This window comes from Anolis sagrei, chromosome 2 (genome assembly GCF_037176765.1).
Source record: "Anolis sagrei isolate rAnoSag1 chromosome 2, rAnoSag1.mat, whole genome shotgun sequence".
Lineage (NCBI taxonomy): Eukaryota > Metazoa > Chordata > Lepidosauria > Squamata > Dactyloidae > Anolis > Anolis sagrei.
In genome coordinates, this window is record NC_090022.1 from 28,838,430 (window position 1) to 28,863,059 (window position 24,630).

Consider the following 24,630-nt stretch of genomic DNA (forward strand, 5'->3'; position numbering starts at 1 on the left):
AATGCACTTCCTGGATGCCACATACATGTTAATCTCTCCATACTTCTCAGCATAATAAATTCGGATGACATAAATACACTAATTACAATCCTCTGGTTATCAGTGTCAAACCTTGTTTTGAAAATCTGGGCCCAAACAAACTCCAAGAGTTGCTATAGGTGACAATGTTTGGCAGTTTGAATACAACACAAACATCACAGTTAGTTGTGTGTTCACATTCAAAAGGCAATCCAAGCTAAAAGTACAGTGATTCCCAACCTATTTTTTGTCTTAAGCATCCCTAAAATCCTGACCCCCGCCCCTCCTGTGGTGACATATAATTCGTATTATTCAAAATACTCACTCGAGTATGATTGCCTTCCAAAGATAGAGTCTTGGTGGTTAGTCTGTAGTGACTGTGATCCACATGGATCCATACAACAAAAAGAATCCATATCAGCACCTGGATACAATTTTCATACAACAAAGAGAATCCATATCAGCGCCTAGATAAAACTACGAAATCACAGTTATCTTGAACAACAGCAATAATTTTAAAAGGGCAAAAGCAGGGAGTAGTGACTATATAGCTGGAGGTCCTCTCCACCTGCTTCAAGAAGTTGAATGGCTGCAGCTTGGGAACAGGGAAGTGGAGAAAAGTGATGCCCACAAGATCACACAGATTCTCCAAATCTCGCTGCAACAGCACTAACAACTTATCGCAATGGAACAAAGCACTGGCAGAAAGTTTTTGAGGGTCTTTCCCCATATATTAAAAGGTACAGCCAAACAATTAGCGGAAAACTGGACATCCCCAATCCTCATGTGATAATGTGCTGAGAGTGTGTATGGCCACCATGCGAGTTTGCATGGCCAACTGAGGGTTTGAACCCTTGTCTCCAAGAATCTTTGTTCAACACTCAAACAACTATATCACACACTGACTTTCAGTGTAATTGTAAAGCAAACAAACTATTGATCTCTCTATCGCCCCAAACAGCCATATCTACTGACTGGGCATTATAGAGGAATGAAAATTTCACTTCAGTTGCTTGCAAAAATTTGCAAACTACTTCTTTAGGGCAAAATGGCCTTGAGCTTTAAAAAGAAGTCAAATATAGCATTAAGTAAAACTGAAAGATGGCTGTAATCTAAGGCCCCTTCCACACAGATGGATAAAATCCCATATTATCTGCTTTATTTATTTATTTGCCTTCCCCGAATAAAGGAAACAATGTCCTGCTCTGTCCAGTTCCCTGCAAAATGTCCTCAAAAGCACTTTAACTACCCATTGTGTTGCTCTCCTTATATTTCCTTTTAAACCCTCCTGCTTAGATACTTCCTACCTCTGTTCATGCCCATTATTTATTTTAAAATTATAAACTATTACATCTGGCCTGGCCATAGGTTTTTAATTTTTTGTGTGTTATTGCCTATATGTGAGTTATATTAATTGTATTGTTTTATTTGTTTATTGCTCTGTTGTTTTACTGATGTGTTGTTGGGCTTGGCATCATGTAAGCCGCCCCGAGTCCCCTTGGGGAGATGGTGGCAGGGTATAGATAAAGTATTATTATTATTATTATTATTATTATTATTATTATTATTATTGGGTTGTTGTAGGTTTTTCCGGGCTATATGGCCATGTTCTGGAGGCAATTTTTCTCCTGATGTTTCGCCTGCATCTATGGCAAGCATCCTCAGAGGTAGTGAGGTCTGTTGGAAGTAGGAAAAATGGGTTTATATATCTGTGGAATGACCACAGATAAAAAGTCCTTTGTCTCACCCTGGTTATTCCACAGATATATAAACCCCTTTTTCCTACTTCCAACAGACCTCACTACCTCTGAGGATGCTTGCCATAGATGCAGGCGAAACGTCAGGAGAAAAATTGCCTCCAGAACATGGCCATATAGCCCGGAAAAACCTACAACAACCCAGTGATTCCGGCCATGAAAGCCTTCGACAATACATTATTATTATTATTTACGACATTTATATGCCGCCCTTCTCACCCCAAAGGGGACTCAGACACACACACACACATACATCAACACATAACTTATTTACAAACACTTTAGGCTCTGTACAAAAATAGAATGACCAACAAAAACTATATAGGCAAAAACAAATAAGCCACTTAAATTTATGTCCTCATTTTTTAACGTCACTTGTCATCAGTGGGTTTTGTGTTCAATTGGACAGTCCTGTTTTGCCAGATCTTCTGTAACTTTAGGTGTGTGGAGCATTAAGTGCTGCACTGCAAGCGGTTCTTCTTCAGAAAGAGGAGAGGTCTCCATGATGCTGTATTTCCTGAACCAGCTTCATTGTCTTGGCAAGGATGGCATGAATCGAGCACATGGACTCTTGCTTCTCGATGGAAATTTTTTGGAGCCGATCACACACTGTTTTGTAACGAGACTTCACCAGTGAAAGTTGCTGAATAAGAACCAACAGGTTTTCAACTGGATTATAGGACAGTGTGGACTCAGATATCCCAGTTCAAATCAGATATTGTGGGATTTTCTGTTCTGGGTTATATGGCTGTATGGAAAGCCCCTAAGGCCTCTTCTACACCATTGTATAAAATCCAGATTATTTGCTTTGAACAGGATTATATGGCAATGTTGGCTCATATAATCCAGTTCAAAGCAGATAATATGGATAATCTGGTTTGATAATCTGGATTATACAGCCGTGTAAAAGGGGCCTAAAACAGAGATTAAGGGGATGTTGTTGTATTAGGGGATGATAGAAGAATTTGTACACGTGTACAATTTCCAGACTTGCCCTAGTAAGATGGCATTTCACACACATGTTTGTATCAATCATCAACTGTGATGAAACACCGTGACCCCTTTTACGGGAATAATCACTGATCAAACTGCAATTGCAAAGTCTAGATAGTTCCTCTTAAAGGTGCCCCACCACACCTTCAGCGCTTATAAGAGTGGTAATCAGCCATGCACACGGAGTCCACAGCATCATTTGAAGAGCAGCAAGAGTTACAGTAAGTAACTTTTGTTATCTCAGACAACAAAGCTCCACTTGAGCAAAGACAGCTGAATTGACATTATTTGGGGGGGGGGGGGGAATAGAAATGTTACTACCAAGACTCTAATTCCATTTTAATTTGCCTGGTAAAAGCTTGGAAACAAATATTAAGAGAATTCAAAAATTACAATACATGAAATTCACCAGGAAAAGATGAGATAAGTGCACTGCTTCATAGATTATATATCATCAATTTACGCAGGCAATGAAACAATGAACCAGGCACATTTAAAAAGAAGGGAGAGGAACAATTTGTGAATTTGGGTAAAAGGATTTGGGACAAAAAGATTTTGAAAGTGTTGGGGGAAAGCAGGATGAAAACAAGGGAGAGAGTTTTACCAGGAAGAGGCAATCTACCCATCTGCTTAGCCTTTGGGGCATTCATTTGAGGTTGGTGCCAAACGCTCAGGATTAAAACAAGGCTTCGGTGATGTGGGAAGAGAGGAGTGGCTCTGCAATCCTTATCATCCTCCTCATCATGGAATAAACAAAAAGGTGGATAGTACAGGGTTTCCCATTTTCATAAGCTTCCTTGCTACACCTACAGCTTACTCCAGTGGTTCTCAACCTTCCTAATGCAGTGACTCTTTAATACAGGTCCTCATGTTGAGGTTATCCCCAACCATAACATTATTTTCGTTGCTACTTCATATCTGTAATTTTGCTACTGTTATGAATCGTAATGTAAATATATTTGATATGCAGGATGGATTTTCATTCACTGGACCAAATTTGGCACAAATACCTGATATGCCCATATTTGCATACTGGTGGGGTTTGGGGTGTGTGTGTGTGATTTTGTGAATTGGGAGTTGTAGTTGCTGGGATTCATAGTTCACCTAAATCAAAAAACATTCTGAACTCCGCCAATGATGGAACTGAACCAAACATTTCTCCTTCCCTCCAATCTCTCCTTCCGTTCTCTTCCACCCTTCCATCCTTCTCTTCTTCCCTTTCTTCTCTTTATCCTTCCTCCTTTCGTCCTGGGGGATGTTCAGTTATGAGAACAGAAGGTAGAGAGGGAACATGAGAACTATGTATTGTCGAAGAACTATGTTTCAAGATTTAAAAGGGTGTCCCATTGAGGAGAGGAGGGTGGGGGTGGAGGAACTGACTTTCTGCTACTCTAGAGACCAGGACACAAGGGAATAATGGTTTCAAATGGCAGGGAAAGAGAGTCAACTGAAAAGATTAGGAATTATCTGAGAGTAAGAGCTGTTGGAGAATGGCATAAACTGCCTGGGAATGTGGTGGAGTCTTCTTCTCTGGAGGCTTTTCCACAGTGGCTGTCTATCAGGAATGCTTTGATTGTGCCTTCCTGCATGGCAGGGATTGGACTGGATGGCCCTTGGGGGTCTCTTCCAGCTCTAGGAGTCTATATCAGGAGTAGACAATACGGGGTCTAATGGATACACTTTTTCTCTCCCATCCACCCTCTCATCCTGACCAAGGCCAACCCTTTTGGGATCCAAACATTTCCTGTCTTTCCTTCACTTTCTGCCTCCGAAAGAGAAGAGGGAGGGGAGGAAAGGGCAGGGAGGGGGCTTGGGGAAAACCCCCTCATTCCTGGCCTGCCCACTTCGCTTCGCCTGCCATTTGGCCCCAAAGTTAGAAGAGTTGCCCATGCCTGTTCTCTGCATTTTCAGAGAGTGGAATTCTTCTGTTTTCTCTTGGTTTTGCCCCACTTTCTCTCCTACAGCCAGTGATCAATACATGTTTTGCAAGTCTCCCCATATGTGATTAACTGCTTACCTAAAACAGTGCTGAGCAAATTCCCCAAATTATTTCTGTCAAGCCCTTCAAGCTTCGGGAAGTAAGGCAAAGGAATCGTGTACGGTTTGCTACAGGTATGTTTCTCTAGCAGAGCATTTTTGCTTTTGAGCTCATTGGAAAGAGAGAAAGTGAGAACAATGAAGTTTACAGATGAAACTGAATAATAATAAATAATAAAACTTTATTTGTATATTGCTATATCTCCCCTAGGGGACGCAGGATGGTTTCCATGTAACCCCATATACAGGCACATACAGAATAAACAAAACATAGGCATAAAAATTATCAACGCGTGCATATATATTAAAATCAATCCCTCACGATTCTTCCCTGCAAATGAGCTGTAAGGGGGCAAAATTCTGGGAAAAGCCTAGGCAATTTCAGAGGGCTGGGCTGGGCTGGACTAGTGCAAAAAAAAAAGTCCAGCCCAGGCTGAGGATTGGGACTAATAGCTAGTAATTCTTGAAAACCTGATGAAACCACCAAGTCTTCAAGTTTTTACAAAAAGAGGAAAGTGATGGAGCCTGTCTTATCTCCCTAGGGGGAATGTTCCAGAGGTGGGGTGCCACCACTGACAAGGCCCTCTCTCTCATCCCCACCAACCGTGTTTGAGACGGAGGTGGCCTCCCCGAGATGAGACCACAGAGATAGGCGAGGCCCAAGCCATTTAGGACTTTATAGGTCATAACCTGCACCTTGAATTTGACTTGGCAACTTATTGGCAGCTGTGAAGCTGTTTTAATAGGGGCGTTGTACACTCCCTACAATTTGCTCCAGTTAGGAGCTTGGCTGCCACCCGTTGTACCGACTGAAATTTCCGGGCCATCTTCAAAGGCAGCCTCACGTAGAGTGTGTTGCAGTAGTCCAATCTGGAGGGAACCAAGGCATTGATCACCCTGGCCAAATCAGACTTCGTAAGGTATGGTTGCAGCTGGCGCACAATTTTTAACTGTGCAAAGCACCCCCCCCCCCAGCCACCGCCAATACCTAAGCATCAAGCGACAGTGTTGAATCTAGGAGAACCCCCCCCCCCCAAGCTATGGACCTGCACCCTCAGGGGGAGTGTAACTGAGAGTAACTTCTTTTCAGAGTACCCCTATGTACTCTTGTACAGGTCTGCCTCATCTATAAACCAAGGACAGGTTTGGGGGGCAAAGTTATGGATTTTGAGATGACCATGCTTCATTACTTTTAATCCAGAGTGTGTCTACTGATTATTTATTGATTGATTTATTTGTGCTATTCATTTTCATAGAGAGGCTCAAGAAATATATTAACTTGGCAGAATGGATCTCATTTTACTCAAAATATTTCTGGTCAACCTGGGCACATGCATCTTTTTCTTATTGATTAGTCTTCTTGCCATCTATTTCCTGTGGCCTTCAAAGCTGTTGGAGATGACAAATTGGTGAGTAGCTAGCTAGGAGGGTTTTGTGTGTGTAAAGAATGCTGGGGGAGTACAGATTTTTTGAGTAACTTTTTTGATGGGAGACGAGGGTGAACATTTTCTAATCTTACCACATCATCACACTGGGACATTTTGCCCCTTTGCAGCACTTTGGGGATGGGCCTGCCAAGCGGCATCACATGACGCTTGGCAGTCCCTGCTCCATTGATTCTGGAAGTGCCGAGGAAGTATCACAAGATGCTTCCTTGGTCACCACACTTGGGTAAGTATTTTTCAGGTAGCTCTGATGGAGCTACTTGCATTTTTGGGCCTTTTCCGCCATGTGATGGAGAAAGGGTAATACAGCAATGATGGGGGTAGGGATAGGATGCCAATATACTTGTCCCATTGTCCCCGTCTGATGGGGGAACCAGGGAGGGTGGGTGGGTCATCATAAGGCTTCCTTTGCAATTGCTGGTAAAATGACACAGCACCTAGGGATGTGTGAAGAGGTCCTTAGTGGATTCAGCTCTGGACAAGAGGAAAGGAATGTATGCATATCGTGGCAGAATAGCAGCTGGCTACAATTTGCAAAGCTTAATTGATGTTACAAAGACTCTCCAGTGACCTCATCACACTGGGGCAAATTGCTCCCTTGCAAACTTTGGAAATGAGGCCTGCCGAGTGCCATCAAATGATGCTCAGCAGGCTACACCCCATTGATCCTTGAACTGCTGAGAAAGCATTGCAAAGTGCTTCTTCGGCCCAGATGAGGAGGGAAATGTTTGAGCAACCTGCATTTTCCTCTCCCCCACATGTGATAGGGGAAGGAGGGAGGGTGAACGGGTCTATGTATTTACATTCAGTCCTTCATATTCATTTGTAGTAGGGGCTCAGGACCCCCCCCCCCCTCTAAATGTGGAAAATGTGATTTTAAAAAAAACTTTCTGGAAGTGTCCTTAGATAGAACACCTCTCTCAGACCCCATCTACACTGCCATATAATCCACATATATTTCACATATTTGTATCCCGCCCTTCTCACCCTAAAAGGGGACATGGGATGTCCTTTTAGCAGGCAGCGATTTGATGCCAATACATTTAAATATAAAAATAAACAAATACAATTAAAACCATACAATTAAACATTAATTATTAATGTTTAATAATTGTGAGGGTTTAATGAAAAGTAATGCCTCCACCTTCGTTACTTGGATTTGGGTGGGAATATTTTAATAAATCAAATGCAGAAATAATCCTTAGAATGTGCTCTTTAACTACACCTATTAACTTTTCCACATAATCACCAGACAATTGGATACATTTCTGCCAATGATGAACAAGTTTTCTAAAGCCGTCACGGAAGAAGTTGACACTCTGTTTCCGCAACCCATCGTGCACAGATCTTCCGATAGCCAAGCAAATCAATAATGTGACCCACACGTTCTTGTGAAATGCTGATTGTGCTTGAAATTTCTCTCTGAGTGATACAACGACTGTCCTGAATCAATCTGTCAACCTTTTGCTTGTGAAACTCGGTGGCTGCTGCCACAGGACGTCCAACTCTTTGTTTGTCATGGAAGTCAGAGGTTCCCACCTCAACATCTTTAAACTTTCTTGCCCAACGATGCACAGTACTCACATCAACACAATCACCATAAACAGCTTGCATTATCTGATGAATCTCCTTTGGGATGACACTTTCTCCAGTCAAGAATTCAATGACTGCACGTTGTTTAAGTCGCATTGACTGACCATCTGCACAGGGTTCCATATTTCACACTTTAACAACACAACTGTTCAATGCTAAGGCTTCCTGCCAAAATGGAACTATAGAGGAGAGTCTAATGAACAAGCCAGTACCTGCCACATACCAGTACTGCCATCTGTTGAGGAGTCACGAAGATGGAGGCATTAATTTTCATTCAACCCTCGTAAAAATTGAATAATTAAACACGTTGAATCCAGGTGGTCTTCTTTGAATTGGATCATATGGCAGTGTAGATCCAGCCAAAGAATCTCTAGGTTCTTCAATGTGATATTTTTTGATCGTTTACAGAAGAACAGAAGAACAGAAACATAGAGTTGTACCAGAGGACCTAGTGATTTCAACAGAGACCCTATTAATCAAATCGGAAAAATTAAACTCACACATGTGGATGGTTGGCTGCATTCAGGCTTTGAAGCTGGATTACATGGGTCTCCACTGCCTTGTTCAAAGAAGATAATCTAGGATCAGAACCTGGGATATAGGGCAGTGTAGAAGGGGCCATTCTATGGTCGGCTTCCAGTGAAGGACTCAAAAATTTCTAGAGAAGTCATGATTCAATTTCTTAAAAACAGAGTTTTAAAAGTTTGCAAACTTAGTTTTCACAGGGATCTTGTCCCTTGAACCTCAACGAAAGTGGAGGGCCAATGACACAGTTTTTAGTTGCAGAATTGCAACAAAGCACCAAAGGTTCAGCAAAATGCTGGCAAGGGGATGATGCAAATGGGAGTTCAAACACTATATTTGATAATGGTGCCATGTGATCATGTTCTTCTGTTTATATGTCTGAACATTCATTTTGTCTTTAGGTATTTAGCTAAGAAATATGGGTTAAAGAAGAACTATGTCAAGCACGAGGGTTACCGGTTCTGTTACTTCTCCCGAGGAAAGCCCAGTTTTGAGCCCTCCATCCTGTTGCTGCACGGTTTCTCGCTCAACAAGAACATGTGGCTAATGAGCATCTCAGTATGATTCCTTCTTTCTCTTACGACCTCATCACATTGGGCTTCAAATGGCCCCTTTTACCTCTTTTGGACGGGGCTTGCTGAGATCCATCATGATGCTGGTTTGGCCTTTTCTCCTGGATGGGGCAGGCCAGGGTCCCGGTGGTGCAATGGGTTAAAGCTTTGTGCTGGCTGAACTTGTTGACTGAAAGGTTGGCAGTTCAAATCCGGGGAGCGGGGTAAGCTCCAGACTGTCAAGCTCCAGCTCCCCATGCGGAGACAGGAGAGAAGCCTCCCACAAGGATGGTAAAACATCAAAACATCTGAGTGTCCCCTGGGCAACATCCTTGCAGACAGCCAATTTTCTCACACCAGAAACAACTTGCAGTTTCTCAAGTCACTCCTGACATGAAAACAATTCCTTCTGAAGTGGAAGGGAAGTATTGTAAGATGCTTCCTCTGCCACCATGGAGAGGAAAGTGTATTTTAGGGCTACATAGAGATGAAAGTGTATATCCATTGGAGCTGTAGTATCCACATTTTGTTGCCCTTTCCTCCATCAGATGGGGGAAAGGGCAATGCGGCAACGCCAACGCGCCTTGTCCCATCCCCACCATGTGATGGGTAAAGAGGGAGGGTGTGCAGGGTGCTACAACATGCCCTACATGCCTGCCCTTTCGCTGGCGAAAAGGCATGTGTGAAGAGGTCCTTAAAGTGCCACTCATTGCTGATTTGCACAAATTGTTTAACTGTGACCTTTACTTGGTCTTCTCCTCTCCAGCTATATTTCCAGGGCTGAACACATTGTACTCAACCATAGCTTTAGCATACACAAATACTCTGCTAGTCCTCATGGTTGGGGACTCTAAGGCCCCTTCTACACTGTCCTTATATCCAAGGATCTGATCCCAGATTATCTGCTTTGAATTGGATTATATGAGTCTACACTGCCATATAATCCAGTTCAAAGCAGACAATCTGAATTTTATATGGCAGTGTAGAAGAGGTCCCAGTTTCCGAATCCAGATAATCTGCTTTGTACTGGTTTATAGGAGTCTACACTACCATATAACCCAGTTCAAAGCTGATAATCTGGATTTAAAAGATGGATTATATTGATGTTGATGTTTTTTGATGAGATGTTTTGATAATGATTACTGCGGATTATTTTACACTATGTTTGTACTTGCACCTGTTTTCTATGTTGTACACCGCAATGAGTCGCCATTAGGCTGAGAACTGCGGTATATAAGCGAGGTAAATAAATAAATAAATAAATAAATATAGCAGAGTAAATGGCGTCTCAGGGATGATTTTGCCAATTCCTTCCTCTGAAATATGGCCCATTGCACCTGGGATTCATTGGTGGGGTCCCATCCAATATGCAATACAGTATTTTTAAAGTATCACAAAAGGGGAACAGTTGGACAATTGTACAGTATATTGATTTAATTTTTTTATTGTAAATATCATGTATATTGTTTTCTCACATTGTAAGCCATGTCGAGTCCCTTTGGGAAGAGGGGGCGGGATATAAATAAAGCATTATTATTTTACTGACACAAAACCACAGTATGTCACAGCAAATGAGATCTATATGCTGGATTTCATATCAAAAAATCACAAGTTGAACACTTCCCAAGCGTCTAGGACTGTGTGATGTATTTCTGAATGATGCGCACAGATCCAAGTAAGGGGGCCTTTTGCAGTTGACAGATTGTGATTTTGTCAATGTTTATTATTTCCAAATGCTGGCTGAGATCTTTTGGCATGGCACCCAGTGTGCCAATGACTACTGGGACCACCTGTACTGGTTTATGCCAGAGCCCTTGCAGTTCAATTTTGAGGTCCTGATAATGGCTGAGTTTTTCTTGTTGTTTTTCCTCAATGTGATTATCTCCTGGTATGGTGACATCAGTAATCCAAACTTTTTTATTTTCTACAATTGTGATGTCTGGTGTATTGTGTTCCAAAACTTTGTCAGTCTTAGTTGTTGTTGTTGTTGTTGTTGTTGTTGTTATTATTATTAGAAAAGAGAACTTTGCAAAATAACCACTTTGTTTCCAAAAATCCCAATTTGCAATGTTTCTGTGTGTTTTCCCCTCTTAAGTATTTTCCTAAGGACACCCACTTGATCTTTGTGGACTTGCCTGGACATGGGGAAACGTCTTGTTTGCCAGGAGACAACTACAAGGCAGTGGATCAAGCCAAAAGGTTACGCCAGGTAAGTCCTTCCTCTCAAGCCCTGTTTGAGATTGAGAGCGATTTGGTTACAATGGAGTGGGAAAGTGAAATTGCATGTTGTTGTATCCCTCTGGAAATGAGTATTTATAGAAACAGGGTGTTTCAGGAAGCTATTTGTAATAAGAAGAGAAAATTTTGGGCTAGACATGTTGCATCCCCTCTTTTTCTCCATTTCATGTGGACTTCCTCTTATGAAGAAATGAGGGGATGACCCATCATCTCCAGCCTTCTTCCCTCTCTGTCCTGAGGTCTCTTTAACATAATTATGGTGTCATGATTCCTCTTTAATTGCCATGGTTCCAGGCTATAAAATCCTCAGGATTGTAGTTTATTGCAATACTAGAGCTCTCTGGCTTAGAAATTTAAGTACCTCACAAGTCTACAAATCTCTGGATTTTAGGGGATGCAGTAAAAGTAGTTAAAATTGTATCAAAGTGCTAGATATGAAAGAGATTGATGAAAGCTTTTTACAAAAAATATACTTTTTATAGCTACAAGATACAGTGCAATGCATCTCTTCAATTGTACTCTGCATTTCAGTTTGTTGAATGTACAGGTTTGTGCAGAACGCCTTTCCACCTAGTTGGCATCTCCATGGGCGGAATGATTGCTGGGGTTTATGCTGCTCTCTATCCATCAGACCTCTGTGCCTTGTCCCTTCTTTGCCCCGCAGGTGAGTATCTTCAGTTCAGTTATTTCAAGGGACTCCTGAAGCACTTTATTTCTAGGTGAAGAAGCCAAGATGTCTGGTGTAATCTCTAGACCAGTGTTTGCCAAACTCTGCTCCTCCAGGTGTTTTGGACTTCAGCTCCCAGAAATCCCAACCAAGTTACCAACTGTTATGAACTGTGGGAGCTGAAGTCCAACACATCTGGAAGAGCTGAGTTTGGCAAACAATGCTCTAGATCAATGGTTTTCAACCTATGGGTCCCCAAGTGTTTTGGCCTACAACTCCCAGAAATCCCAGCCAGTTTACCAGCTGTTAGGATTTCTGGGAGTTGAAGTCAAAAAACATTTGGAGACCCACAGGTTGAGAACCACTGCTGTAGATTATACTCCTGTAGTCAAAGGAAATTGGCTAGGCAAAGCTGAGACGCAGGAGGGAGATTAAAGAGAGCATTGCACAAAATATTTTTATCTAAAACTGATAAAATAGTTTATCTAAAACCAATAAAATGAAGGGATCACAAATTGGTAGATAATTTTAGACCAAAAACGGGCAACAGTGACTGCATTGTCTGTAGCTTTAAACAATTCTTTAAACAATTCTTCCTCTGTGCATGAGGCAGGGCTTTGTGGGCAAGCATACAGATGCAGAGTTGTTTGCTTTGCGCCACAGTCGCACAAGGTGGAGGATTCGTATGGGTAGTGCCATTTTGCCAGGTTGTCTTTTGATCTGCCCACTCCACTTCTGAGTCTGTTCAGGGGCTTCCAAGTTGCCCATTTTTGTTTTGCCCATGGAAGAAGACCCTTGTGGAGGGCCATCCAGTTGGAATTGCCTGATTTTTCTGCCCAGAGGGATATTTTTGCTGTTGTTGGAGGGACATTAAAACGAGAAGGCTGATAGCCATATAGTGGGTTGCCTTTCACAATGTTCAGCTTTAGAAGCAATGCCATCTAAAGTATATCAGCAGGTGTAGGTTGAAGACATCCTGTGATTATTCTACATGTCTCATTTAGTGCTATATTCACCTGCTTGGCATGGGCAGATTTGTGCCAGATGGGGCAGGCATGATCAGCAGTTGAGTAAGACAAGGACAGGGCTGATGTTCTTATTAATTTTGCATCTGCACCCTATCTGTTATTAGTAAGTTTCTGCAGGATGTTATTGCGTGCAGCTACTTTGTGCTTAGTGTTTGCACAATGTTTCCTAAATGTTAGCGTTTAGTCTAAGGTGATGCTGAAATATTTCGATATTTAGCGAGATCTGATGCCTCACAAAACTGCAAATCCCAGGATTCCATAGGATGCACCTATGGCAGCTAAAGAGAAATCATAGCTCTATCATTGTGTAGTATGAAAGGGCCCTAAAATATCTGTTTTTTATAGGAGTTGTCTGAGGGAAGAGTAGGAATTATAACCACAGATACCTGTCTTCTATTCACTCATTCAAATTACAATTAGCTTTCCACATTTGTGGTTTTAACTTTGGCAGATTTGACTATTTTCAATTTTATGAATTTGATATAACTAGAGATTCCTAGAAAGCTGTTGTCTTGGGTTGTCTTGGGTTGAAACTGCATTTATTAAAAATTCGTGGTTTCTCCACTTTCACAATAGCCTTATGCTCCTAACCTCAGTGAAGGAGGGTCAATTATCATTTCTGCCTATTTCCAGCATGTACATAATATTTCCCTCCCTCAATTGGGTACAAATCTGAAATGTGATTGTGTGTATTTACTTGTCCTCAGCTCCTTTTCATTTTTCTCTTTTTAGGTGTGAAGTATCCAGAAGATAATGAGTTCATAAAGCACTTGAAGGAGTTAAAGAAAAACCAAAAACTTGCTTGCAGTAATCCTCTCATACCTTTGAATATAAAGGAATCAAGACACCTTTTCAAAATTGCCACGTTCAGTTCCAAGCTCGTACCCCGTCAGGTAAAAATCAACAATTGAAAAATTTTCATACTACTTTTGTTGGACTGTGGATTTGTTTTTAATTAATAAGGCATCTAACCCAATTATAGGTAAAGTAAGCAGACTGGTCTTCAGGTCAAGAGTGGCCAAATCTGGCACTCTAGTTGATGTGGGAGACTGAAGTTTTCATGAACTCTAACCAACATAACCAATTGTGAGGAATTATGAGGGTTTTGGTTCAGTAAAATCTGGAAAAAAACATTGTTGAAGGGCTTGTTGGAAGGCCATTAATGCTGGGGTCTGCAACAGTGCATCAAAAGAGACATGCACAAGAAGTGGAAAAGGGGAGAAATCACCAAAGAAGAATTCAAACAAATAACCAACTTCTGTAGGGAAAAGGTTCACAAGGCTAAAGCGCAAAACAAGCTCAGGCTTGCCATTGACATTAAAAACAAGAAAAGGGGCTTCTTTGCTTATGTCAGTAGAAAAAGGAAGAACAAGGAGGCGATAGGGCCTTTGCAAGGAGAAGATGGGGCAATGCTAGGGGATAGAGAAAAAGCAGAACTACTTAATGCCTTTTTTGCCTCAGTCTTTTCACAAAAGAAAGTCATCTTAAATCTCAGCAATATGGAGTGGATGAAGGATTCTCTCAAGGATGGGGTGAAAGTGACGGGGTGGAGGAGCTGACCATCGCTCCATTGCCATGGACCGATCACCATCTGATCAGGTTTAGACTCACTGCACCTCCTAACCTCCGCAGGGGTGGTGGACCTATTAGAATGGTCCGCCCCAGGAGGCTTATGGAGCCAAAAGGCTTCCTGACGGCTCTTGGGGAATTCTCCACCTTCTTGGCTGGCGACTCTGTCGATGTCTTGGTCTCTCGCTGGGATAGGGAGATGACCAGGGCAATCGACACAATCGCTCCGGAACGCCCCCTCTCGAGTAACTGAGCTAAACCTGATCCTTGGTTTACCAAGGAGCTGGCAGCGATGAAGCGAAAGAAGAGAAGGCTAGAGTGCGTGTGGCGCCAGAACCCCACCAATCCTGCCCAAACACACCTGAATGCCTTCCTAAGGTCCTACGGCGTGGCAATAGCGGCGGCACAGAAAACATTTCTTGCCGCCAACATTGCATCTGCGAAGAACCGTCCAGCTGAGCTGTTCCGAGTTGTCAGGGGTCTGTTAAATCCGCCGAAAAGCAAGGCCCCTGATAACACGGTAGCTCGCTGTGAAGCATTTGCTCGATTCTTCGTGGATAAAATTGCGCGGATTCGGTCGGGATTTGACGCCATATTAATGGCAGTCCCTGGGGATGTAACAAGAGCATCTGCTTGTCCAGTTTTGTTGGATTCATTTCAATTGGTTCAGCTTGAGGATGTGGACAGGATCCTTGGAGAGGTGCGGCCTATCACATGCATCCTAGACCCCTGCCCATCCTGGCTGATAAAGGAAGCCAGAGGGGGTTTGGCAGAGTGGGTGAAGGTGGTGGTTAACGCCTCCTTACAGGAAGGAGAGTTTCCAGCGAGCTTAAAACAAGCTATTATAAAACCGCTGTTGAAGAAACCATCACTGGATCCCACTCAATTAGACAACTATCGGCCAGTTTCCAATCTCCCCTATTTGGGCAAAGTCATGGAACGTGTGGTGGCAACACAACTCCAGGGGTTTCTGGTAGACACTGATTATCTAGATCCGGCACAGTCTGGCTTTAGGCCGGGGCATGGTACTGAGACAGCCTTGGTCGCCTTGGTAGATGATCTTCGCAGGGAGCTGGACAGGGGGAGTGTGTCCCTGTTAGTTCTGCTGGACCTCTCAGCGGCCTTCGATACCGTCGATCACGGTATCCTCCTGAGACGCCTCATAGACATGGGGCTCGGGGGCACTGCCTTGCAGTGGCTCCGATCCTTTCTTGAGGGACGGTCCCAGAAGGTGTTATTGGGTGACACCTGTTCGGCCCCACAACCGTTGTTGTGTGGAGTCCCACAGGGTTCAATTCTGTCCCCGATGTTATTTAACATCTACATGAAGCCGCTGGGGGAGATCATTCGGAGTTTCGGAATGAGATGTTATCTCTATGCAGATGATGTCCAAATCTGTCACTCCTTCCCACCTGTCACCAAGGAGGCTGTCCAGACCTTGAACCGGTGCTTGGCTGCTGTGTCGGACTGGATGAGAGCTAACAAATTGAAACTGAATCCAGACAAGACAGAGGTCCTACTGGTCAGTCGTAAGGCCGAACAGGGTATAGGGTTACACCCTGTGTTAGACGGGGTTACACTCCCCCTGAAGACGCAGGTTCGCAGCTTGGGAGTGATCCTGGACTCATCGCTGAGCCTGGAATCCCAGGCTCGGCGGTGGCCGGGAGAGCTTTTGCACAATTAAAACTTGTGCGCCAGCTGCGCCCGTATCTTGGGAAGTCAGATCTGGCCACGGTGGTCCATGCTCTTGTTACATCCCGGATAGATTACTGCAACGCACTCTACGTGGGGTTGACTTTGAAGACTATTCGGAAACTTCAATTAGTCCAGCGGGAGGCAGCTAGACTGCTCACTGGAGCGTCATACAGGGAGCATATCACCCCCCTGTTATGTCAGCTCCACTGGCTGCCGATCCAGTTCCGAGTACAATTCAAAGTGCTGGTTTTGACCTACAAAACCCTATACGATTCCGGCCCAGCATATCTGTCCGAATGCATCTCCCTTTACGTCCCATCTCGGAGTCTGAGATCCTCTGGGGAGGCCCTGCTCTCGACCCCGCCTCTGTCACAAGTGAGATTGGCGGGGATGAGGAGCAGGGCCTTCTCGGTGGTGGCCCCTCACCTATGGAATTCACTCCCCGGGGAGATCAGATCAGCAACATCCCTCCTTTCATTCAGAAAGAAATTAAAGACGTGGATGTGGGACCAGGCGTTTGGGCACTCTGGCAGATGAATAAGGGACTGTGACGATGGATAGGAATTGGACAATGGTGGAACGAAATATGAACTCTGAGTTGGTGAACGCTGTGTCTGAGATTGGCTATCGATTATGTGATATATTGTTTTTAAGTGTTTTTAATTGTTGACCATTTAATTGCTGGTTTTATATGTTATTGTATTTGTGTAGGCACCAAGATGTGCCTTTTGTAAGCCGCCCTGAGTCATCCCTCGGGGGTTGAGAAGGGCGGGGTATAAGTACACGAAATAATAATAAATAATAATTATTATTATTATTTCGTACATTTGTACCCTGTCTTTCTCACCTTCTCACAACATGCATTCATTTTCGTGCTAATCACAAACATAAAATATAGGATTAGGGGAAGTCCAACCCCAAATAGGGAAACAAGTAATCAAGGAATACCTGGCTGCTCCAAATGAATTCAAGTCCCCAGGACCAGATCGACTGCATCCAAGGGTATTGAAAGAACTAGCAAAGTCATTTCGGAAGCACTGGCAATCATCTTTGAGAGTTCTTGGAGAACGGCACAAGTCCCAACAGATTTGAGGAGGCCAAATATGGTCCCTATCTTCAAGATGGCCCACAAGGTCTCTTCCAACTCTATGATTTTATGATTCTATCAATTAATACGGCAATGTAAAATAATAAGGACTGTTCATATAGTTGTTGACATTGCTTCTTGTTGTTGCAACACTCAGTATATAAATAATTTAACATTTCTTCTAGTACTAGTAGAAGCAGGTGGGTTTTCTTACTCAAGGTCATCCCAAACCATTCTGTTCTGCAGAGCATACAAGTGTATGGTAAAGTTAATATTATTTGAGATGTGTGTACTGTGTGTGAAGCAGCATGGATCTCCTCCATGCATTTTCTACTGCTGAATAGGGACCTCTGTCTCTTAGAACATGTCTATACTGGGTAGTTTAGCCCAGTATAAATATTCCCTGGAGAAGATCCAGATCTAGGATCATTGTTTGTGGTTGGAAAATATAGCCCTGCTGTGTCAGTGCTCAGCTTTCCTCCTTTGTCTTCCCATCACCACCACTCCTAGCTGGCCACAGAGCTCCATGTCAGCCACAGGCCATTGCAGCCACTACTGCTGAGATCAAAACAGGGCACTTCTATGTTTGACTTGAAAAAGGGGACAGTGCCCATTTGATTAAGAAGATGGAAAAAGGGATTGTGCCCTTCTTCATGCTGGTCATGCAGGCAGCACGTTCAGATGTTAGCAAGCTTTAAGGAAGCATTACATCCAAAGCAGAAAGACGAGAGGGGGGAAAAGGCAGGCACCACTCCAGGCAGGAGTGCAAATCAAGTGCAAATCAAGAGAAAAGAGAGGGCTTTTTAAAGGAAGCCCTGGGTAGGATAGCTCCAGGTCATTGCTCTTCCTTCTCTGGGAAGTGAGAAGAATCCTTAAAATGCCTTGGAAAGATGTGTGTGGGGAGAGAGTTTGCGCGCCTGTCTTCTCTAGAGTAGAAACAGCTTTAACAAAGCATTAAGCCCAAGTCTCCTCTACAGGCCATAGGGAAAGGATCACAGAAAGAGTGGTATCTTAACTCTGATGCTTTTTAATCCATGTCTTAATGAAGGATATAAGGACAAACAATGCCATTGCCCAAAATGATGGTAAGGGGAGCTCCCCCCCCCCACCCCAATTACTGCCAATGGGCCAGATCTAGCCCTATTTTCCAGCTGCAGTACAAAACGGCTATTCAACTACCTGCCCATTTTCAGGAGGCACAAAAACAGATATGGGGGTCTGCTGGTAACTGGCCAGCAGAAACAGATTGGGGTTCAGCCGAAATGCACAAACCTACTGTGTACTAGCTCCTGTTGCAGCACCCTTCACTGGATGGGAGTGAGCAGGCATTCAGACAGCACCCATTCTATAGCCAGTTCTGCCGGTGGTGGTGGAGAAATGTCACTGTCACATCTCATATAAAACCAGCAGTGTCTGCATACTTCTCCACCAGTAACTAACAGTGATAGTAATGCCCAAAAAGGGCCTGGTAGCTGCCTAGGAGGCAAGGGACGAAGCTGCCTCAGTGGAGGGCTATCCTTCACTTGATTTCATCTAGGATTTTGACCATTGTTTTCAAATAAGAACCCTACATATGTATTGCCTAATCTTTAGCTGACCATGATGCACTCTTTTTCCTTCCTAGGTTATGAAAGGACTACTCGAACTGAATGAACATGACAACAAATTTTACTCAAAATGTAAGTACAACATGAAGTGATGTGGGAATGTACACACAAAGTGAAGAAATGTTGGTTTCAATGATCAGGGGTCACTACATTTGCAAGCATACCCATTGCAAGAAATATGGGATGCTTTGTTCCTCTAATACAAAATCCTTCCTATGCCCTTCCAGTGTTACAATCAATGCCTTGCAATGTTTCTATTAAATTTCAATCTTCTCTCATTCTTAGTTTTTTTCTATAAGCTGAGCATCCTTTATCCAAAATACCGGGACAAGAAGTGCCCCATTTATGGATATTTCCATCAGATTTTGGAATACTTGCGTATACATAATGAGATTATTTTAGAGATGGGACCCAAGTCCAAATATAAAATTTGTTTATATTTCATATACACCTTATATACATAACCTGACGGTCAGTGAAACAAATTATGGGTACCTTGAACTATTAGAAAGCAAAGATGTCATATTTCAACCACCCATGAGAATGAATTTGGATCTTGGAATCTTTTGGATTTTGGAATTCCAGATAATGGATGCTCAACCTGTACAAAGAAGTTGCACACCTGTAGTTTTCAAGGTATTTAGCCTTCTTGCCAAAGAATGCTTGTGCATTACAAATCCCCAGGTTCCATAGTATTGGGGCATGGCAATTAAAGTGGTGTTCAAACAAAAGAAAAACCAAAACAATTCACCCCCACCCCAATTTTTGTGGGGCTCCTATGCTCTTTATTTTGTGGTGTTGGTCCAGATAAGCTCAGAGAAAAATTGAGAAGGAGGAGAAAATGAAAAGGTGAGAGATCTTATGGGACCACTTTGGCTCCAAGAATGAAATTTTATGTAAGCCTTTTTGATAACAAATCTACTTTTCATTGCAAAGGTTTTTTAGACATGGCTGAGGATGACAACATGTACTGCCTTGATGACCACATAAGCAAGATTACAACTCCAATGCAGGTTATCTGGGGAAAGGATGATGTTGTAAGTTATTTAATATAGCTGTAGCACTTCTTAGTTGTGAGAATGATATACAGGAGAGTCATCTAAAGATAAAGGTTCAACTGGCAACCCGCGAAAATGTAACTGGTGTCTCTGGAACAACAAAGAGGTAGTCTAAATAGGCAACAGTCAAGAGTCCAATGCAGTGCTGGTTGTGGAACTGAGGAGTCAGCCATGCTGGGATGCTGATGGCAACAGGGTCAAGAGGGCTCCATTGCGGACCGGAGGACAAGTAGCCACCTGTCGAAACCTGGCACTTGTCAAAACCCAGGAAATATTTGGTTCAAATGACAATTCATTTCTTAAATGAGTGTCGGGGTCTAAAAGGGTGACATTGAATAGAGAGCTTTATTCTATATCGATTTATTCTCCTGTACATACAACCACACACACACTTCATTCTTTTATTTCTATCAACTTTTTATGACAAAGGAATAATAGGACTGCTAAGAGTGGACCCCAAATTGGGAGGGGGGAGGAGACAGAATTCAGAGAGCTCCCATACCTGTTCAGCAACAGCATGTTTATGTGGTGGGTGAAGAACATGGGTGAAGAACATGGTTGATGACCACAGGTCAGCCATGAAGTTGCCTCCAGACTGCTGTCCTAGCTATGCATAGAGAAGAATCTGAAGAATGAACTCTTCTCTTGCCCTCTCTTAGACTTCCTATACGCCAAGAAGAGACCCCGGGGTTCTGCTTCCCCACTGGACCTCCAAGTGAGGATGTCTGCAATATTTCCAGGGAAGGGTGGTGGGATGAGTCAATAACTGGTGTTGATTGTGGGAACAAGGAAGGATCTTCTGCATCCTGAACAGTTGGGAGTCTGACTCAGTTGGGATCCTTCCACAGAGCCATATAACCCAGAATATCAAGGCAGATAACCCACAATATCTGCTTTGAACTGGGTTATCTGAGTCCACACTGCTCAATGTGTTTTTATACAGCTGTGTGGAAGAGGCCTTGGATGCAGGAGGACAGCTCCTCTTTGCTCTCCAACCAGGCCGCTTCCCTTGGCAGCTAGAGAAGACACTCCTGAGGAGCCCAACTTCTTTTTCTCATCCATCTTGAGGCAGTTTTGAACTCCTCCGAGCTAAAAAATCTTTATGCAGGATTTCCAATTTTCAATGTCATTATCATTGTTTTAAAAATGCAACCATTTTTACAATGGGCATATAATGAGACTGCCCAAGAAAGACATCAGCCCATTCTGCACTGCTTTATAGCCCTGGTTATCAAAATAGATAATCCACATTATCTGCTTTGAACTGGATTATATGAGTTTACACTGCCATGTAATCCACTTCAAAGTAGATATGGATTATATGGAAGTGTGGAAGGGGCTATAGCTGGACTTCAGTAATTTATATCACCGTCTTCTTTCCCCCACTTTGCTTTGAAAGCAATTTTCCTGCTTCTTGGCCGGGAGTTGGACTGAATGGCCCACGAGGTCTCTTCTATTATTGTATGATTCATCAACCCTGAAATTTTCCTCAACAGGAACAAGTTGAAGGGGCACTTATAATATAAAAAATCATATAGGATGGGCAAGAATTGTTTGCAAAATCTGTACATGGCAGAACTTATTTTTCAGTTTCAACAGCCATGTCAAAAGCCAAAATCTGGGAACAGTCATCTAAAAAAGAGAATTTTCCAAGTGCTGCCATCCTGCAGATCTTCAAATTCCAAAGTGGTTCCAAACAGTCATCTTCAAGTGCATTAAGCAGAAGGTGTTATGGAGTTGGCTCATATGAACATCCCTTATCCAGAATTCTGAAAGCCCAAATGCTCCGAAATCATCCACATGGGTGGCTGTGGCTGGAGCTACACTGCCCTATATCTCAGGATCTGATCCCAGATTATCTGAATTGAACTGGATTACATGAGGTCCGATCTACACTGTCCTATCATGCAGATCTAATCCTAGATTGTTTATCCCTGATTATCTGGCAGTATAGAGTCCAGTTCAAAACAGATAATCTGGGATCCGATCGTGGGATATAGAACAGTGTAGATCCAGCCTGAGTCAGGACGCCTTTGCTTTCTAAAGGTTCAGTGTGTCATATACAGAATTATTAAAATGTTGTATAAAATTGTCTCTGGGCCCCTAAAACTTGGACATTTCCTGGTCAGTAGAAACCAGGGAGGAGACAGACATGTATCCAGCCATTTTCCTATAGCTGTATGCAGAGCAATTACATTATCTGCATGGTCATGTGGAGTAAAACCTAGGCCCCTTCTACACCACAATGTAATTCAGATTATCAAATGAGATCATCCAGAAACATCAAATCATCCGGGCATCCCCTAGGCAACATCCTTGCAGACGGCCAATTCTCTCACACCAGAAGCGACTTGCAGTTTCTCAAGTCGCTCCTGACATGACCAAAAAAAATATCCAGATGATCTGCTTTGAACTGGATTATCTGAGTCTACACTATAATCCAGTTCAAAGCAGATAATCTGGATTTTATATGGCAGTGTAGAAGGGGCCTTAGAGGTCCCTGTGGCTGGCTGTTGGAGATTGTCCAGCCTGGATGTTTGTATGCTGCTCCCTGCTGTCCACTGACCAGGAAATGGACAGGCTTGTGGGGAGACTGCTGTTGTGAAAGGTGGTTGGTTGGAGAAAAGAGTATTGTTGCTACGTCTCGTAGCATCATTTCCCAATATAGGTTCTGTGCCACACTCATGACAGTTTTGTTGATTTAATGGGTCTATGTTGGTTGAAACTCATAATCATATGGAGACTAATGCCATCTGGACAGACACACTATACAATTCCACAAATACTTTGAGATAAAACAAGGTTTGCTTGTTTTTTAAAAAAATACATTGAGATCAAGTACTGATATTCTGTATTTCAACTCTTGTTCTTCAGGTATTGGATCCATCTGGGGCAGAAATTTTAGCCAGGGCTATTCCTGGTATCCAAGTGCACTTATTGGATAAATGCGGACATTTACTATTATTCGATTCACCCAAAATACCCATAGACCTTATCATGGACTTCCACACTTCGGTTTGGTACACAATGAATAAGAAATTGGCATAATTCAAGAATCAAACATTTCATGCATCAAATGATCTAAAGGAAATAAACACCGAAATGTCACTGTGATTGTGTAAGATCAAATGTGACTGAGCACAGTTAATTTGCCCAGCTAGGATTTATTTGTTAAGCCTGATCCTTTTTTTCCCCCTTTTGCAATGTTGTTAAGTTCACTCAGGCTGCATCCACATTGTGTAATTAATGCAGATTGACACCACTCTAGCTGTCATGGCTCCATGTTATGGAATCTTGAGAGTTATACGTTTGCAAAGCTATTAGTTTTCTCTGCCAAAAAGTGTCAGTGCTTCACCAAACTAAACATTCCCAGAATTCCCTAGCACTGAGTAATAAAGTGGTATCAAACTCAATTAATTCTACAGTGCAGATGCACTCTAAGTCAAACTGATAACTGAATTAAAGATTGTCCCAAGCACTCTTTTTTCTAATGGTTTCAAACAACAGATTCCTAATGACCTACACAGTGTTCTTAGGAGAGTAGAGAAGAGAAAAGCACACCATGAATGTTAAAAAGGACCTTCTCTTACAAGCAGTTAACAGCCAAAGACCTCTCTGGATGAAATGGTTATTGCTTGATGGCAAAAGACAGAAAACACAGCAAAATTACTATTACAGGAAAATAGTAATAGCTAAGAATGTACAATCTACACGTTTCTGCACAGGAAAATAGTAATAGCTAATAATGTACAATCTACACTTTTTAATAGTAATAAGACCACTTAAAACAAATCAACTTAACACAAATTCCTGCTTCTCTTTGTCCCATAAGTGGCATCTGTGGCTGAGTTTGTTCCTCCTCGAGGTCTCCAAGGTCACTTCTACACAGTCCTATATCCCAGGAGCTGATCCCAGATTATCTGATTATCCCAGATTATCTGCTTTGATTATCCCACTTTTAGTGAAGCTTCTTTTTCACATTCCATGCATTTCTGTGGCTTCTCTCATTTGGGTCCTTTGATGGGAACACAGATGGTCACTTGAACTGCAATTCTTTCCACATTCTATGCATGTATAGGGCTTCTCTTCTGTGTCAGTTCTCTGATGGGGATGCAGATATCTACTCTAAGAGGAGCTCTTTCCACACTGTATACATTCATATGGCTTCTCCCCTGTGTGGGTCCTTTGATGATAGCGCAGATGTTCCCTTTGAGAGAAGTCCCTTCCGTTTTCTATACATTTATATGGCTTCTCCCCTGTGTCAGTGGAAGGAGGAGAGAAGGGGAAAGCAATGCATTTTGGGGCCACAATTGCAGCCAGGTGTGCTATCAGATTTCCCTTTTCATCGCAATAATAAAAAATAGTCACTTTCTCTGTGTGTGTGTGTGTGATTAGAGATACATTATTTGACACAAATGTTGGGAGCACCAGGTTCTGCAGAAATTGGCTGGACACTTCATTTGTTTGGTCCTCTAATTACTTTAAGGAGAGATTATTTCTAGCACATTCAAACAAAACTCAGCACAATTTTATACCCTCCTGTGGAGGCATAGGCAGTTTGATGTGGCAGGGGGAGAACTTTCTTTTCTATCCCACCACTGCCACCAATAAAATATTGTATAGAGCAACCAGAGCTGTTGTGGGAGATTTAAAATGATAGTGTGGGTAGCTTAACTATGACTGAGCAATTTATTTATTTAAGTCTGTATGTTTGCGTGAAGCTTGTATTTGCTGGTGTGAGACTTGACTTTTAAAATGCTTT

At 42.6% G+C, this 24,630-nt stretch overlaps 1 protein-coding gene across 1 annotated transcript; it reads left to right on the top strand.

Moving 5' to 3' along the window:
• Positions 1-2,901: 2,901 nt before the first annotated feature.
• LOC132769444 (monoacylglycerol lipase ABHD6-like) lies at positions 2,902-24,266 on the top strand. Its single transcript, XM_060766476.2, has 9 exons — positions 2,902-2,989; positions 6,062-6,214; positions 8,770-8,926; positions 11,015-11,128; positions 11,689-11,821; positions 13,585-13,745; positions 18,828-18,882; positions 19,747-19,847; positions 22,743-24,266. The coding sequence occupies exons 2-9, from the start codon at positions 6,093-6,095 to the stop codon at positions 22,914-22,916; spliced, it is 1,017 nt and encodes a 338-aa protein (XP_060622459.2). The 5' UTR covers positions 2,902-2,989; positions 6,062-6,092; the 3' UTR covers positions 22,917-24,266.
• Positions 24,267-24,630: the final 364 nt, after the last annotated feature.